The following is a 19,015-nucleotide window of genomic DNA, read 5'->3' as shown; positions in this document are numbered from 1 at the left end:
TCAAGATTTTGCCGATTTAGGAGCATTTTAGATAACAAGTTACTTATGTTCGCTAGGAAGGTTCTCTACAACAGAGCCTTCCTGAGATGTCTACTGCTTTAAGATGGCAGCTGTTTATCAACGCATCTAGTTCTTTATACATGTTGCTAATGCCGCCGTGTCTGTCGTTTGCATCTAATTATATTTGTGATATCTACCGTGGCATCATGTAGGCTATCGGCAGGGGTTAATTTGAGCCGGATCATGCAGGAACAACTGTACCTCTTGATTTTGGACCCCACCTGTTCCGGAACTTATTTAGTCCGATTCGGCACCTCTTGTGTATAAATTTTATTGATAAAATTATGCCCAGCCACGTGGATTCAGTAACGGTAACGGCGTTGCCAAGATGAGAAAAGGAATTATTTCGATTACTCACTACTGTAAAAAAATAACACCGTTAGTAACGCCATTATATTCGAACGCCGTTATTAACAACACTGGCGGACAATAAGTGGTCACCGCTCAGCCAGCGAAGGGGTCGGCCCCTCTCGACTCGATGCAGAGCGATCTAGAGTACCGACTTACATGGTTTAGACTTTACGACGCGCGTCTTGTCAGCTGGTTTTCTCGTTTTTTTGTTGTTGTTTTTTTTATATAAATCGCATAACATGTCTTGTCCCCCACCTTTCAGCATTGATGGCAAGTAGGTGTGTGCCATCTTAGGCAGCCCACGATTCGATTCAATTCGATTTGATTACGATTCAGGGTGCTGCGATTCGATTATTGAACGATGATGGTCCCACAGGAACGATGGAAACATGCCCATACAACAAAAAGCTGCCCTTAAACTGCTTTTTAAAAATCAACCATTTTAAAGGCAGTACTTATTTCTCACCATGCCTACACAACACACAGCTGACCTTGAGATGCTCTGTTTCTCAAGAAGCTGCAAAAACATTAGCTGTTTCAAAGGCAGTATGTATTCTCTCTACAATAAAATTTACACTGGTGGATTGAATTCCACATTTTCTGGAAACAAAGACTTCTTTTAACCGATATACTTTGTTTTCACAGATTTCTGTACTATTTCGCATGTTTGAAGTGTTTCCGTTGTACTTAAACGTTCTGCATCTGGAATAACTTTTTACATCACCAAACAATGCACAACTTGACATGGAAATTAAGCAAGTCGCGAATTAGCATAGCGAACGGCGCTAATTAGTAACATCTCAAAAACAACAATAAAAGCTACAAGAGGGTACGTGTACTCACCTCTGATAGACAGACACGGGTCTTAGCAAAACACTAGGGACTTTTTCCAATCAACAGGACTTGAACCTACTGCGGGACAACTGAAAGGCAAGGAGCAATCTCTCTTCCCCTCTTGCTCTAAAAGATAAGGTGAGCGCAAAAAGCGCGACCGCCGGGTCTCAGGTCTCAAAGTCTTTTGAAAAGGAGTATATCTCTCGCTCAGTAACCAGCTGCATCTATCACAACGTTGTGTGTGTGTCCATCAAAGGTATCCAGGCGGCAGACGTTTCTTGAATTTCATTCTGCTATTAGCGGCTGTCATAAAGTTATTAGGGAATCCCATCGTTTTTTGAACATTTATGAATTGTAATCGAATCGTCACGTGTCGAATCGCGATGCATCTGATAATCGATTTATTGGCACACCCTTAATGGTAAGCACAGCATATTATTTGTCCTTTAATTTGGTTATTTATTTGGTTTAATTATTCTAAATGGTTATTTTTTACAGTTATTGTATGCATATCTGGTATTTCATTCTACAGGTAGTGCCTGGGTTACGAACGAGTTCTGTTCCCATGCTGGCGACCTAACCCAAATTTCCGTGCAAGTAACCCTTTATAAATTCCAAATAAGCATCCAAAAAGTCCAAAAGTATTGTATTTTGTTTAATGGTGGAGGATACACTGCCCTCTGGTAGTCTAGCTGGTCTCTCATTCAATAATGCTGCTTAGTAACCACGTTATACTCTAACGCCGTTATTAACAACACAGTATATATTAGACTGATTATCAGCCGGCCGGAATGAAAAAAAAAAAATCGATTTAAAACTGGGTTATTTAGGCTCAGATGCAGCCGCAGCTCTCTCTCTCCTGCCTGCTGTCTCCTTCACTAGTATTCATCCTGTCCTGATTGGTGAGAGTGCGTACGACGGGAGGGAAAAAAAAAAAAGTCTTAAATGGGATTATTATGTGAATTACAATTATATTTTGAGACGATTTGACTATATACAACAATTTAGCAAAGCGCAGATGACGAGAAATTAGTTTTTTAATCTGCCGGGTTAGCCACGCCTACCATTATAGGGCTCTAGCGTCCCCAACAGGTGGATGGATGACGTCAGCGGAGTCCCGATTTCATCTGATTTAGTATGCAGCCCATTGAGAGAGTATTATTCACTACGAGGAAACCGCGACGAAGAGAGCCACAAAATGTCATTGTTTCAGTCCCTCTACTCCAGTATTCTTACAGGATATTCTTTTTATCCAAGTATTTTCCCCAATAGCTAAATAAATGGCTTGAGAAGGACCAGTCAGCCCGTTGAGGGGGAATTATTCAGAACGAGGAAAACGTGACGAAGAGAGCCGCAAAATGTCAATGTTTCAGTCTCTCTACTCCAATATTTTTACAGGATATTCTTTTTATCCAAGTATTTCCCCCCAATAGCTAAATAAATGGCATGGTCATGACAAATAACAGACTTGTGCTAAATGGAATATGAAATAATAATGCATTTATTCAAGACGACATGGCAAAATTACTCCATTATGGTCAAAACTGTCGACTTCACCTTTACTGTCGCACCTCCCGAACGATATTTTATGCCACCTAAATCGGGCTCATGTAATTTCCCTTCCCCGGCTTCGGAGAATGTAAACAAACCAAGAAGCGTGATCCCAGTACTAGACATAATACAAAACATGATGTTTACTCACTTCCTCGTAAGTCCCATGGTCCCACAGTAGTAGGGCTTGTTTTGGCCAACATCCAACGGTGAATGGGAACCTTTTGAAACCCCAAAAAGGCACACACGCCTCTCCCTCATACAGCAAGATTTTTCTGCAGCCGTTTGGCTGACGCGATGCGAAAAATAAACGCATTAATCCGCAAAATCAGCTGAATCCTTAGTCCTTCTTATACAACAATACGGCTGTATAGTGAAGAGGACTCCTTCCTCCGTACACGTCACAGCGCCCTCTTTCTCAACTTGAGACTGTTGCCGGAAGTCATTCATTTTCATGGCGCGGAATTAAAGAAACTAAATGAACATAGTTATCGCTTCCACACACATCCAAGCTGTTCGTTTCATTCAGGAGCCTAAAATACCACGTGTATTATGAAATTAACATGCTTTTTCGTGTCACAGGCACTTTAAACGGTCATGGTAAATCGAGTTAAACTTAGCCGTGCGCCTTTCCACCTTTTATTGTTTGTCATTTTTATGCAGCTGTAATTGCCTCAATAAATCCACCAATTGTGATCAAATAGTTGTTGTGAATCAACTATATTAATTTCTTGAACACAATACGCAATGGGTGTGGGACGCCTTAATACAAGGGAACTAAGACAATTTTGTATTGAGGTTTCCAGTAAAGGTTGACCGGCATATAGGCCAGCTGATGGATCGGGGCGATATATGGACTTTCTTCAAGATCAGCCTTGGGCTGATTAACGAAAAAAAAAAAAAAAGTTGCTTGTGATTTTGCACCACCTAGTGGCCAAAAAGAAGTAGATGTAGAAGAAGACTAAATGGACAGGAAGTGAATGAGCTTCCTAGAAGCTAGTTGTCAGCTCCTTTCAAAAGATTTCGTGTGGTTTTCCATGTTCCAGCATGGTCTAGAAGCAACCAACCAATGTGTCTGTCTACATATGAGGAGCACTAAGCTAACATGGACACCATTTGCTAATGCTATTCGCAAGCATTAATTGTAAATGCTAATCACTAACCGCTAAGGCTTATTGGCTAGTAGCATGAATCTGCTATGGCAGCATATAGACATGTTGTTCTATCAAAAACAACAGTTGTTTTGGCTTCAAATACAGCAGTTTCTTTGAAAGAGGAGTGCAAGAGCAGAAACTGCTTTTTCAGTCTTGTCTGTGTTTTCTGCCATATAAATAATGCAGACCCGTGGATCAATACACATACACACAGTAGGCTATGAGCCAACTAAACATTTTTATAAATTACTATCACGACAATTGTCCTTGACAAATTGTTATTCCCATTCAATTGATATTCTCATTCAATGTTCTAGATTGCACACAAACAATAACCAAAGTAAACTGACAAACAATTCAACCAACATGTTTCCAAATGTAGCATTTCAAAACTACGTTTCGCATAATGCCTAGCATGGTTTAGCTTACTGATAGCTAGCGGAGGCAAAAATCAAACTTTGCTAGAAAAGTTTACAGTCATCGGCAGCGCAACGATGCGACACCAAATGGGATTTTACAGTCGAAGCTCCGACACAAGTCAACAGTTGCCATTATTTACGTATTTATAGACCCTACTCACGTGACGTCACAGCCACGCCCCCGCGCCATGTTGTCCGGATACTAGTCATGTTAATGCATTAGCGCTTCGTAAATTCCTCCTATTATGGCGTGTTTTTCTGCTCGTTAACATTAATAATCAAAATGGTGAAGTCGTGTGTGGCGGTCGGTTGCAAAAACAGAGAAGATAGACGGAGAGACTTGAATTTTTACCGTATTCCGAGAGACCCGAAGAGGTGACCGAGATTGACTGCTGCAATTCGACGAGAAAACTGGGCTCCAAACGACTACCACAGATTACGTAGTAGTCATTTTATATCTGGTAAGATGCATTTAATATATATTTAGAGGGTTTTGGGCTGACAACCACAATTAAGATCATTGCTAGGCTAATCGCCGACAACATACACTCAGACGTTGTGAATGAACTACCTGAAAATATATAATTTTAAGGGGATAATCAGACAGTTGTCAAACAATTAATTTACAATTTCACTATTGAGGTCAAAAGCTAAAAAATAAATTCAACTAGGGACAACCTGGAGTAGTGCTATCGCACTTCATATTTATTACGTATTATATATGTATATAGTGAGAGTGCTATCGCTAAACCATATAAACATTAAAAGCCCTAGCTCCATTGACAAATGATATGAAATACATTAGACTTGACAGTGGATGTTAGCAAGAACAAAAGATTTTGAATTGAAAATTTCGTAACTCACCTTCCGAGAACAAGATTCCAATTTTCGTGTACGAGGACCTGTTTCACCCAACCAGCAACGTAGCATTTATAAGCCTCCAAGCACTCCAGGTTTTTCAAACTTTGGTGAGAATAGGCTGATTTTGTGTGGACAAGATAGTTGTAAATATCAGGATATCAGATGTCAGGCGAAGCCAGCGGGTCGAAAAACATCGATTTAGGCATCAAATACGGATCTGGCGAATGGATAAACTGAAGCTTTTCCACGTAACGCCTTTTATGCAACGGATCCAATGAGTTTACAGCGTCAGATAACACCGGGGCTTCCATGAATTGCTCTATAACTTGCTCGACTAATTGAAAACAATGAGAATAGGTCTGAAAAAGAGGTACAATATGGCGGCCGGAAACAGCAACACGCCCATTTTGTGACGTAGGTGAGTAGGGTCTATAGTTAAAAACTTAACAACTGGGCAGGCGTTGTGGCCAAACTGTCAACCCAGTAGATGGCGGCAATGCCTCATGATAGGGGTAAACTGCCAACAAAAACAAGAAGAACTACTCCTTCCCTCCCTTCAAGTACGAGCCATGTCAACTGCTGCCACCCAGCGGCCGGAGGGATTCTCTTCAAATTGGTCCTGTGAAAAATTATAAAAACCGGACATTTTTATTAATTTATAAAACCCGCCCGGACGACGAGGATACTACGTGAAAGTAGGACTTGTCCGGGCAAAAGAGGACGTTTGGTCACCCTAGGCTAGGTTCATTCTCAGGCAAAAACTAATTTTATTTCACTGTAAACACAGAACTGCTGCCACAGAACGCTGGTGTTTTTCCTCCTCTCATGTGCGAAACGACGGCTTTGACCTGCACTGACCCTAACGAAAAAGTATTTTTGCAACACTTTGCACTGTCATTTTCACCAGGAGCCAACCACCTCTTAAATACACCATCTTTGATTAAATTTACACTTCTTCATCTGTACATATACCCGCTCACTTCTACAACTGCAAATAACCAGGAAATGGCGTCTTGGTGACAACTCACGTCACTAACGTACACCGAAGTTGCGGATGGATTAAACACATCTTCTAGAAATTTAATACCTACTTCAACTTTCCATTAAATTTATTCCAATTCAAGACCTTGATTATCTGGATTTTAAATTAGAGATATTTTAAGACTTTTATGGATCTGCGAGAACCCTGTATAACAGTCCGCTATACATATGCCTGCAATGTCTTGTACAGTTGGGAGTCACAAACTTGTCAACTTCACCGCAGTAACTTCGGGAGGCCGAGTTTTTGCGAAAGGTCAATGGCAAGGAAGCATTGACTATCGGAATTACTTTTAATTAACTGATATTATCTATAAAATTGTCCAGTTGAGCTTCATCAGACATTGGCCATCCCTAATGTAATATACCTCATTCACAACATGTTGTAAGGCTCCATCGACAGACTTCTGCTGGCCTCCCAGAATCTGAAAAAGTGGGGGGGGGGGGAAGGAAAGTCACTTAAGGAGCCATATGTAAGAAATGCAAGTCAATTATTCATTAAATAGGCCTAATATTTCAATAGAAACTAAAGAAACATTTTTACAAATAGTTCTGACACGATTCTCAATGGTAAAGCCTAATTTTGTCAGACAGTTTTACTTTTTACTGTTTTGATTCTGTAGATCAGTTCTATGTTTGCTTTCAGCTTGCTACAGAGCAATAATATGTAGGCTACTTAAACCAAGGGTGCTACAACTTTTACAAACGGTCTGGTAAGGCTGCAACTAATCGATTAAATCGATTAATAGATTAAGGCCCCTTTCAGACTTATATCCCGGTGAATTCCCATGTAGTGTGACAGAGGATTTACCAGTGTCATGGCTTTCACAGATGCAGAGATGTCTCAGGAATAACCCGGGGAACACTTTTACGGACTTGTCCCGTGTTGGCGACTCTGTGCTCTCTGTGGGGGAGGGTGGCCGGCGCGATTTTGTAACCCGGACATGTCATTTTTGGTAGGCATCGGAAACAAAATAAACCACACATTTCCAAAGATGGGACTCTTTTCCTTAGTTCTACGATCCAGTAGCAATTTAATTCCATTATGTTTTCAGTTTAATTTTGGCAATTTCCAATCTACCACGTTGATAATTGTGATGTTTGTTTACCGCTTTGTGTCTTACTGCGAAGAAAGAGGAAATAACAATTGGCCTGCCATGATAGGTCATCAGCCTTCACGCTGTCAGTGGGGAATTTACCTGCTGCTTTCATGCATGCCGTGGCCCGAAGAAGTCCCGGACATTATACTCGGACCAAGCCCGTTAATGTCTGTGTCAGTCAACCCGGGAAATTGCTTTCAGAGATAAGGGCTCTGTCTTAAAGGGGCTCATTATAATGCGTTTAACATACTAGTGAAATACGAAACATTTAATTATAGCCCCTTTCACACACTCCGAAACACCGGGAATATTGCGAGATTTAATCGTGCAGCGGTTGTATGTGAAAATAATTTCCTGGCCCGACTGACACAGAGATTACACGGACATTTCAGGAGTCGCGTCTTAGTATAAAGTCGGTGTGCATGAAAGCAGGCGTTAAATTCCCAGGTCACAGCAGATGGCTGATGACGTAAATATCACGGCGGGTCGATTGTCATGTCCTCCCTCTTGGCAGTAAGATGAAAAGCGGTAAACAAACATCGCAATTATAAACATAGCAAGCTGGAAATAGCTACATTAAACTGAAAACATACCAAAATTAAATTGCTACGCTATCGTAGAGCCAAGGAAGAAAGTCCATCGTCCATCTTTGGAAATGGTGTAGTTTATTTTTTTCTTGCTCAAGGATACTTAGGCAAGTTCATCAGGGCAGAGAATTGAACCCACAACCTCTGGGTTAGGGGACAACTACTCTACCACTGAGCCATGCCATCCCCCAAGTATCCTTGAGGAAGATACTGAACCCCACATTGCTCCTGGTGCTGCGTCACCAGTAGGTAGATGGCAATGTAGTGTAAAGGGCTTTGAGCTCCTTGAAAGGTGGAAAAGCGCTATATAAGTATAACACCATTTACCATTTATTTTGTTGCCGAAGTTTGTGTCCACTACTGCGGAAACAAGGTTGTACTTCAAAACAGAAAACAACAGAGGGAAGGGGGAGAAGTACAGTGGGTCCGTGACAGTAGGTCGATGCAGATCAATAAAACGCCTGTCTTAAATTAGAGGTAAAATCTTAAGCCCGAACCCAACCCGAATTTTGGGCTGGGTCGGTGTTCGGCCATTCCTTACTACGCGGTGAAATGTCCTACACAATGCTCAGCGCGCTTGCGCAACAATCCGCACGCATCTAACATCGGTTAGAAGCGCCGAGTACTCACTCGTTTTGTTTTTATTTCGTTTTTTACAACCTTGTCATTGCCGCAAAGATACTTTTTGATTGTATTACCCTCTAATACTTTTAACCTTTGTTTTTTTGTGTTAGCTTTGAAGCAGTTGACCACACTAGTCACATACGTATTTAAACCGTCCTTACTTGATATAACATACATTTAAGTATTTTCTTAAGGCATTCTTTTAGTACGTTCTTCCTGTATGCATCGAAACAAAACAAGTTTAGAGCGCACGGTAGTACTTTAGGCATCAAATATGACTGATGTAGACGTTTCGCCAATGTAGGAGATTTTGGCAGAACATCGGGCCCAAAATGTCAATTAGTACGTCCAGGTCAGGTCTCTCTCTCGCTAACTTTTTAAAATAAATATATATTTATATATGTATCTGAAAAGGATGTATGGATGTTAAACGAAGGAATAATTGTTATAAAATAAATAATTTGAATAAAAAAAAGAGAAATCAAATCAAGTGCAAATCCAGTTAATTGATCAAGCTCGGGCCGGGTTGGACTTTAATACCCGTGGACCCGGGTGGATCGGGCTGGATTTTTTAGGCCCGATCTTACCTCTAGCTAAAATACAGACACCGATAGACATCGGGAAGGATCCCTCCAGAACAAAACACAATTTGACCAACATTGTGACAGCCGATGCCGACCAAAAATGACAATGTCTGGGTTATAAAATCGTTATAACGACAGCCCTCCCCACACAGAGAGCGCCAGTGGGCAACACAGGACAAGCCAGTGAAAGTGTCCAACCCGTGTTATTCTCGGGACATCTCTACATGCGTGAAAGCAATGATGCAAGTAAATCCCGTGTCAATTCACATGGGAATTTCCCTGGATATGTGTGTGAGAAGGACTTAGGAGTAGGCGGTTCAACAATTAAAGTGCAAGTTGCGCACATCACTAATATGCATATAAAACGGGTTTATAATTATATATTTTGAGTATGTAACCCAAAAGCTGTAAATATTTAGATATGGTTTGAGTTGCTTCTCATCATTGGCATCAGCACCGCAATGTGGCTCTACTTCTTTCTCATCTCCTCCTCCTCCTCCACCTACTAAGATGAAATATCCCCAAGGTCTTCCTCATCATAAAAGAGTTTCAGGGTGTATATTCATCTATATGGGTGCAAAATCAAGTGTATATATTCAAAGTTCTCCTTATTTTGTTTGTATTCTGCCCATCTTGCAAATCCTCTGCGCCGTGACTCCGCCCTGTCTCCCCTCGTTATTGTGATCGTGACTTCTGCTTCTAACTTCTTCCCTCGCGATCGTGTGATCTGTTATTCACACCAACCCTGTCAGGTAAAATCACCATGTACAGAATTATCAACAGATTCAAGCGCTTTTGCACATTTTTTGTAAGGGTTGAAATGGTAGTTCCTAATTAAGATAAATTAGAAGCTAAAACCCAGCAGAGGGCTGTAATAACACAACAAACCTAATATAGAAAAAAAAACATTACAAGATTACAAAACAACAGTAAAAATCACTATTGCTTGTAAAATGTATTATAGACCCCACTCACATGACGTCACAACCACGCCTCCACGCCATATTGTCCGTCAGCTTGTCGTGTTACGCATTACCGCTACGTAAATTCCTCCTATTATGGCGTGTTTTTCTGCTCGTTAACATTAATAATCAAAATGGTGAAGGCGTGTGTGGCGGTTGGTTGCAGTAACAGAGAAGATAGACGGAGAGACTTGAAGTTCTACCGTACTCCGAGAGACCCGGAAAGGAGAGCGAGATGGACTGCTGCAATTCGACGAGAAAACTGGGCACCAAACGATCACCACAGATTATGTAGTAGTCATTTTATATCTGGTAAATTGCATTTAATATATATTTAGAGGGTTTTGGGCTGACAACCACAATTAAGATCATTGCGAGGCTAATCGCCGAAAACGGAAAGTTTCAAATTCAACATGTTTATTTCTTCCGCCATCATTATTTTTTGAATAATATTTAGCTGGTACCAAGTGAAAGAAGCTGGCCTCGTCTCCGGATCATCAGTTAAACAGGGGTGTCCAAACTTTTTGCAAACGGGCCAGATTTGGTGTGGTAAAAATGTGGGGGGCTACCTTGGCTGATTTACGTAAAACAATATATTTAAACAAATTTTAGCAAGCCCTTCTGTGTGTCACATTTACTTTATTATTATTTTTTTTAATTCATAATTTCAACAATCTCGCCTTTGTGGCGTTCTCTTTCGACACTCGGGTTCTTGCGAAATACTGCTGCTGTGAAATTAAACTAGCTTCAAGTTGCTATAATTTCTCGCTGCGTATCTTCCCTGAAATTTTGTACATGTCAGCGTGTCTTGTTTGGTAATATCGCGTCACATCGAACTCTTTGAAAACAGCGACTGTCTCTTTGCAAATGAGGCAGACACAGTTGTTGCGTATTTTATTGAAGAAATAGTCCAATATTCACCTATCCTTGAAGCGTCGGCCATCGCAGTCAACTTTTTTTTTTATTGTCACCATTTTAGAAAATTGGAAGTAAAGGGTCACACGGGGTAATGTTGCTTAGAGTGCTGCTCTTAAAGTTTTTCAAAGTTTCATAAGAATAGGCTGAGTTTCTGTGGACAAGAAAGTTGTAGATATCAGGGTAGCAGATGTCAGGCAGAGACGGCGAAGACAGCGGGTCGAAAAATATCGATTTAGGCATCAAATATGGATCTGGCAAATGGATAGACTGAAGCTTTTCCCCATAACGCCTTTTATGCAATGCATCCAATGAGTTTACAACGTCTGAAAGCACCGGGGCGTCCATGAATTGCACTATAAATTAATTGCACGACAAATTGAAACCATTGAGAATACGGATAAACAATGACGGACAATATGGCGGCCGGATACAGTGACATGTCATTTTGTGACGTTGGTGAGTAGGGACTCACTTATTCTCATTGTTTTCAATTAGTCGTGTAAGTTATAGAGAAATTCATGGAAGCCCCGGTGTTTTCAGACGCTGTAAACTCATTGGACGCGTTGCATTAAAGGCGTTATGTGGAAAGGCTTCAGTTTATCCATTCGCCAGATCCATATTTGATGCCTAAATCGATGTTTTTCGACCCGCTGTCTTCGCCGTCTTTGCCTGACATCTGCTAGCTACCCTGATATTTACAACTATCTTGTCCACACAAAATCAGCCTATTCTCACGAAAGTTTGAAAAACTTCAAGAGCTTGGACGCTTATAAATACTTCGTTGCTGGTTGGGTGAAACACGTCCTCATCCACGAAAATTCGGCAGGAATCTATCGTGTGCTCGGGAAGGTGAGTTACGAAATTTTCAATTCAAAATCTTTTGTTCTTGCTAACATCCACTGTCAAGTCTAATGTATTTCATGTCATTTGTCAATGGAGCTAGGGCTTTTAATGTTTATATGGTTTAGCGATAGCACTCTCACTACATACATGTATAATATGTAATAAATATGAAGTGCGATAGCACTACTCCAGATTGTCCCTAGTTGAATTTATTTTTTGGCTTTTGACCTCAATAGTGAAATTGTAAATTAATTGTATGACAACTGTCTGATTATCCCCTTATAATTATATATTTTCAGGTAGTTCATTCACTACGTCTGAGTGTATGTTGTCGGCGATTAGCCTAGCAATGATCTTAATTGTGGTTGTCAGCCCAAAACTGGTCTAAATATATATTAAATGCATCTTACCAAATATAAAATGACTACTACATAATCTGTGGTAGTCGTTTGGAGCCCAGTTTTCTCGTCGAATTGCAGCAGTCAATCTCTGTCTCCTCTCCGGGTCTCTCGGAATACGGTAAAACTTCAAGTCTCTCCGTCTATCTTCTCTGTTTTTGCAAACGACCGCCACACACGACTTCACCATTTTGATTATTAATGTTAACGAGCAGAAAAACACGCCATAATAGGAGGAATTTACGAAGCGCTAATGCATTAACATGACGAGTATACGGACAACATGGCGCGGGGGCGTGGCTGTGACGTCACATGAATAGGGTCTATAGTCCCCTAGTCTTTCACGCATTACCCAACACAAGCACTCCCTGACGGATTTCGTTACTACAATGGACATTAACCCATGATGGTGGTGGTGGTGAAGCCCATTATAATAATAGGAAATGAATAAATAAATGAAAACGTTAAGTTGACAGAGTTCTAAATTAGACTTATGCGTTATAAGCAGGGGTGCACATAAGTGGTCCGCATGCGCGCATGCGTACTGGACGTAGACAATCGCGCTGGCCCTCAACGGCTTCCATACGCTTTTGCGTACCGATGGCTGACCACTGTATTTGCGGCGGACACGAGAAAATAACTTCTCAAAATGTCGAAGAGGCAGGCCACACTGAGTAATTACTTCCGTGTTCCCCCACCCCCATCAAAAGACAGACAGACGACAGAGACGTCACCGGAGCTACCGGGGAAAAAAAAGGACTTTTGCTGAAAAGTGGCTACAGGAGGTACCATGGCTAGAAGCAAATGATGCTCGCACGGAAATGCGGTACAAAATGTGCCGAGAGAATCCCAATGTCGCCGATAAGAGCAGCGCATTTTATGTAGGGTCAAAGAATCTCAGCCATCCAAACTTTGAAAAGCACGAAAAAAAACAGCATGTGGCAATTATGCAAACTATCGATGTCAAACAGGACCCCACTCGCCCTATGGACAAGTGGCGGAATAGGGCGGAATAAAGGTAATGAACAGCGACATGCACTGACAAACGTGTTTTTGCTCGCATTTTACAAAGCTAAACATGCACGTTCAATGAGGTCTTATGAGGAGGACATCTCACTTTTAAAAAGGCTTGGAGTTATTGTGGGAGCCGCTTAATGCCCTTTATTTTGAATTGGTGATTTTTATTTCTTTACATTTCACTTCAAAGTAATGGCAATTTTGTTGTGCCAGTTGATGTTAATCAAGCATTAATTGTTAATATAATTAATTAAAGTTAATTGGCTCTAAGTAAAGCTTGTCATAAATTTATCGCATCAGGCGGGTCGGCTCTCAAGCTCAATGAGGACCAAGTCACATCTCCAGGTCCTCCTCTGAGAACCTGGGCAAAAAAATTATGTGCACCCCTGGTTATGAGCCATTTATTAAGAATATGTACAGTAAATGCAAAGTCCTACTAAAAGGTTCAATCTTCACCTGTAACACAGATGTTGTAAAAGTAATGACTTCTTTTATTCACAATTGTGGGTTTATGAATTTAAAAACATCAAATGTAAAAAATTGCAAATCAAATCGCAATATGACACAAACATTGCAATTAGGTTTTTGTCGAAATCGTGCAGCCTAAAAGTACAGTACAAGAGTAAAAGACTTATTAATGAAGGTTGATGATATTCAAAAAATGGTTCTAGAAAACACTTACCTCAAGTGTCCCTTGTTTGTGACATTTCTGTAACAGGAAAATGAACATGACAGATGAAAAAAGTATGTCCAAATGAGCATATTTTTCTTAGTTGTGTATGGAAAAAACTACAATACAAAGCAGTCCAACCAGCCAAAACAAAACTGCAGTGGTACCCCGACATACGAACGCTTCTGTATACAATATATTCAGATTACGAAGAGGTTTTTGACCTTTTTTTTTTTGCTGCATATTACGGAAAAATATTCAAAACACGAGAGCTACAACGTACTTTATAAGATACGTATGTACTTTCTGCTTTCAAAAGTCGCGTCAAAAGATCCTGCCACCCTATTGTACTGGTGTCAACAATAATCGATGCGGCGATGCATCCCGATGCGGGCCATGGACGATGCGATTCGATGCGGGCAACAAGCCGAATCGATTCAGCACATATTAAAATATATAAGTCCGTTCAAAAATCTTCCAGTGATGCAATGGATTTGGTTTCCCCATTTGTATTATTATTCTCATGTTTACCTGTAGAGGGAGCTATTGTACAAGCAATGCAGGGGGGATGAGGAACTCAAATCTGCTTCCTCACGGGAGTAACGTCACAGACATGCGCAATTGCGCAGTGGCACTCAAACCAGAGATAAGACATAATAACAATGGCTAAAGCGGAGAAAGAGGAAGCGCGAAAGATTATTGACGCACCAAAGACATTGAAAGCAGGCATATGGAGACATTTTGGCTTCTATGAGGTTGGTGGGAAACTTGACCAAACTTATGCGGTGTTTAAAAAATGAAAGGCTGCTAGTGTGTGTAAAAAAAAAAAAAAGAAAGAAAAAGAAAGAAAGCCCTGGTCTCATTCAAAGCACTAATTAAATGCTGTGATGTTTTTTTATTATTTTTATATATATTACTATTTTCATTTGACTGCAACCAGGAATGACACAAGAGCCTATAAAAAGGTGTTTAATGTCTGACCGCTTGTGTTGCCTCATGATTCACGAAAAATATGCTTTGCTTTAGCATTTTAATGCATCCCAGGCTTTAATGCATCGTGATGCATTGCCGAATCGAACCGAATCGAATCGTGGCCCTCTTAATCGAATCGAATCGAATCGAATCGAATCGTGGCCCTCCGAATTGTAATCGAATCGAATCGTGAGGGCAGTGCCGATGCACACCTCTACCCTATTGTTTATAATCTTTCCCATCATGCTTTAGTAACACTATCCTGCTCTCCTATTGTTGATGACCTTTCAATTTGTGTGATGTTCTTGCAGCGGATTTGACGTTTTCGCCAAAAGACCACAAGTCTCTTCACGTTTCTATCTTGAGATAGGCACCATCTTGAAACAGAAGGAACCCTTTAAAGCAGTAACACCTCCGAAGAATGCGACTATCCTTTCATGCAAGAGAAGCTAGTTTAATGATGAGATGGAGATACTTCTTTGGATTTAGGTAACCCTGGGTAGAACAGAATAGAACATAATTAGCCTCTCTAACCTGCAGAGAAACAAATTAGAAGGGGGCTTAGGTGCTCCCAACTTTCAACACTAGTGTGCTAGCTATATACGGATATCAGTTGACCATTTGCGGTGCGTTGCTGCCACCTGTTGGTCAGAATAATTCGCTGCATCTATTTTGTGTGTCAGTTTGGTTCACAAGCTCTTTCACTTACACAGTGCTGTGTCTAGCGGTAGCATTGATGCTCGTGAATCCTTTCTGTTACGTTTCTGCCTTGGAAATATATGTCTGAATATTTTACGTTTACTTTAACCAAGTTTATGCTATAACATTTGGATGGGCAATATATGTTTATTTCTGTGGTGAAGGATCATATGTGCAGAACTTCATAAGTTGCTGTTCGTGGTATAGAAGCCAGCCAATGCTCAAGGTTGGCTTACGGCGCAAGTAAGTGTGCTATCCATATAATAGTTGTGTATATAAGTGTATTGTGGGGTTTGCTGTACATTGAGTGTACATTTTTTTGTGTAGTAGTTTCACAATATTAAGACGAGTGTCTTCCCATAAAAACAAGAAAAGACAAAGCCTTGTGGTTTATGGAAGTGCATTCAATGTGAGCTGGCTGTCGGGCGGTGCACAAAGGAAATGCACTGTTTTGGGCAGTACAACCAGTAAATAGCAAATCAAATAGAGTACCTCGTTAAGTGGTTACATCTTAACACTGAACAACAATCATGGCTAGAATTAGAGCAAACAGACTACAATCAAATACAACTGGCACCCTTTTATTAGTTCCAATATCATGCGATATAGCTGCTCCGAAGAATCAAATGATAACATGTGTAACCTGTGTTGCATGGCTCTGCGCCGCGTGACGCGATCCGATCCCCCTCGTCCAGGTCAGGACTCGAACCCTCAATCACTGACAAATATATTTGAGCATTATCGCCACCTACTGTTTCCGAATACGGAAGTCAGTTGTCACCCAAAACTCACCTTTGGGTTATTAACTGTTTTGAGGGCGACGTCAGGGAAGCATTTTTGAGATTTTCACTCTGGAAGGCGTTTTCAAATTTTTGCGTTTTCAGCCCCCCCCCCTCCCCCAAAACGCCGTCACTATGCAAACAACAGGATTCTGCAAAGGTTTTTGCGTTGTCATCCCCATTGCCATGTAAACCACCCCTTATTGGTACTGTACGCTTGAGAAGGATATAATTTTATGCTGTGGCTGGTTCCCTGCTATCAGAAGAAAGCTCTTATGGTGTGATTTACATTCACAAACAAACATACCTGCACAATTTTACTATGGACTACAGTGCCGATGGTGCCTGCACAAAGCCTTGGCGCAAGCCCTTTGAAGAGACCAGCTTTCCCATCAATCTTAATGATGTGTTTTGCTGGAACAGGAACACAAAGAAATATAAAAAAGGTAAGTGAATAGTTGTACCGTAACAACACAGGGTGCAACAACACATGTACCAAACTGTTCAATACAGTGGTCAGTTATCTGTGCACTGGGGATGCAAATATTTTCAAATTAACATATTAATTAATTAATATTATCACATATTTAAAGTTATGCCATTTCCCCACAATTTGTGGCCAGAATGTCATTTTTCAAGCTATTTACTTTCTTTTGCCTTCAGGAATGACAAATCCAAACAAACACGCAGCATTTATATGTGTTTACGACTAATTCAACCCGAAAAGAAAAGGCCAGACGGGAGAAGCCAAAGCTTGATTTAGCTGTTCCTCTTGACTTTTGTATAAACAAAAGTTGAACTCATTAATATGCAGCTAACTGGATCTAATTTAAATATTCAAAATGTAAACTTCAACTCTGCTCTGATTGGATGTCGGTGGTGTGGGGGTGTCAGTGGGAGGCTTATGGCTAGGGATGGGAATTGATAGGATTTTTACGATTCCGATTCCATTATCGATATTGCTTAACGATTCGATTCTTTATCGATTCTCTTATCAATTCTAATTTGGGGAAAAAGAACAACAAACGTTTTGATTGGCATCGAGCTTGTTTAATCAGAACTCACAACCTTACAAACTCACAACGAGATCAAAAGAGGCCCAAAGCCTCAATGTTAACTGTGGTAATAAGTGGCAAATACACAAGAATGTGTAACATTTTACTGAAACATTCATCTAATAGAAATAAAAAATATTGGTATATATTGGGAGATAGGTTGTTGTTCTGCGTTTGGCAATATGTGTTAAAGCAGGGGTCCCCAAACTTTTTCCTGTGAGGGCCACATAACTTTTCCCTTCTCTGATGAGGGGCCGGGGTCAGTTTGTAACAAAAAAAGTGTGACGATTGCAGAAGTGCATAAATGTAAAAAATTATTGTTTTTCAGAAAGCCACAATGAAATAACCCTTTCTGGATTCTTCACGGAATGAAAGTAAATAAAATAAAAATAATAATATAATAATAACAATTAATAATAAAAACACTATTAATTAAATAGATAATAACCAAATAACCCGCTCTGAATTCTTCAAGGAAAAAGGCCAGGAAATAAATAACACGATTGAGAAAAAAAAAAATTCAAAATGGCCGGACCAAATGTGGAGGCGGGCCGTATTTGGGCCGCGGGCCGCAGTTTGGGCACCTGAAGAAATGCCGCATCCAAGCGAGTGAGCGTGCGAAGTGAGAGAGGGAAACACTTCTACGAGCCTACGTTCTTTGTTAATGTTAATATCTAAAGAGGCAACGCCTGTATGTATAATCTTTTGTGTTGTTGTTGTTGTGTTTCCACTCGCGATCGGACACTTAAATCCAGTTGTGTAGTGGTTTGAACGATGTGCTAATGCTAGCGAACGAATGCTAACCATACTGTTATTAGCAGCTAATCATCGCTGATTTACGTCGATGCAAACCTGTTTGTTATTGGGGACGAAATTGATTTGTTTCATTTCTATTTTTACTTTCACTCTTCAAGTGATGGTTGAATTGTTGAATGGTCATTTCGGCGTTTAGCTAGCTGTATAGCTGTCTCGGTGAGGACAGTGCAGTCTATTCTATTCCCTCCCGATGCAGTTATCTCCACCTTGCAATGACTGCAAGTCGCTTTGTTGTAATTTTTCCTCGTGCAGTGAAGACACACTTTCGAGCGTTTGAACCTACGTGCTGTCATTGTTATGTTTATGGCTGCAATGCTCGTGCTTACCCGTCGTAACCTTTCATTTTCACACTCTTTCCTGGTGAAGTGTAGTCCAACTTTGGAGTGAGTGGTTCTTGGCGCGATGCTAGTTTGATGCGTCTGGACAACAAGACACGTCACGACGCAATACGCGTCTTTAGGAATCGTTAAAGGGATCGTTAAGGCTTTTTCATTGTGATGTCGAGGCCTCGAAACACTCGGAACCGGTTCCGAATTGGAATCGGATTTCGATTCCCATCCCTACTTATGGCTGTTGACAAATGTGTGGTGAGTTTTCTTTAATGACACTAAAGAACTGTGATTTCAAGACCTACTATTTGCAGAGTAAATTCATGTGCACAGTAATAAAATAAAAAGCTACACAGGTTAGGTTATGCTCCTCAACCAGAGTACGCTTCCATTT

At 40.6% G+C, this 19,015-nt stretch overlaps 1 protein-coding gene across 4 annotated transcripts in view; it reads right to left on the bottom strand.

Moving 5' to 3' along the window:
- The window catches only part of LOC130919843 (mitochondrial carrier homolog 2-like), a 52,290-nt gene that overhangs the window by 15,230 nt on the left and 18,045 nt on the right, over nt 1–19,015 (bottom strand). For 3 of the 4 annotated variants that reach the window (XR_009064022.1, XM_057842435.1, XM_057842443.1), the window contains 3 exons: nt 16,729–16,835; nt 13,984–14,010; nt 6,637–6,693 (listed from right to left, as the gene is read on the bottom strand). Coding sequence is in view for 3 of the 4 variants with exons in the window: in XM_057842435.1 (XP_057698418.1) it covers nt 6,637–6,693; nt 13,984–14,010; nt 16,729–16,835 (191 nt within the window). In the remaining variant the exon portion in view is untranslated. Of the gene's footprint in view, nt 1–5,233; nt 5,349–6,636; nt 6,694–13,983; nt 14,011–16,728; nt 16,836–19,015 lie in introns of those variants that run through there. The other variant, XM_057842458.1, reaches the window with a different exon arrangement.

This window comes from Corythoichthys intestinalis, chromosome 1, assembly GCF_030265065.1.
Source record: "Corythoichthys intestinalis isolate RoL2023-P3 chromosome 1, ASM3026506v1, whole genome shotgun sequence".
In the NCBI taxonomy this organism is placed as follows: Eukaryota; Metazoa; Chordata; class Actinopteri; order Syngnathiformes; family Syngnathidae; genus Corythoichthys; species Corythoichthys intestinalis.
This window is presented reverse-complemented; position numbering and strand designations above follow the sequence as displayed.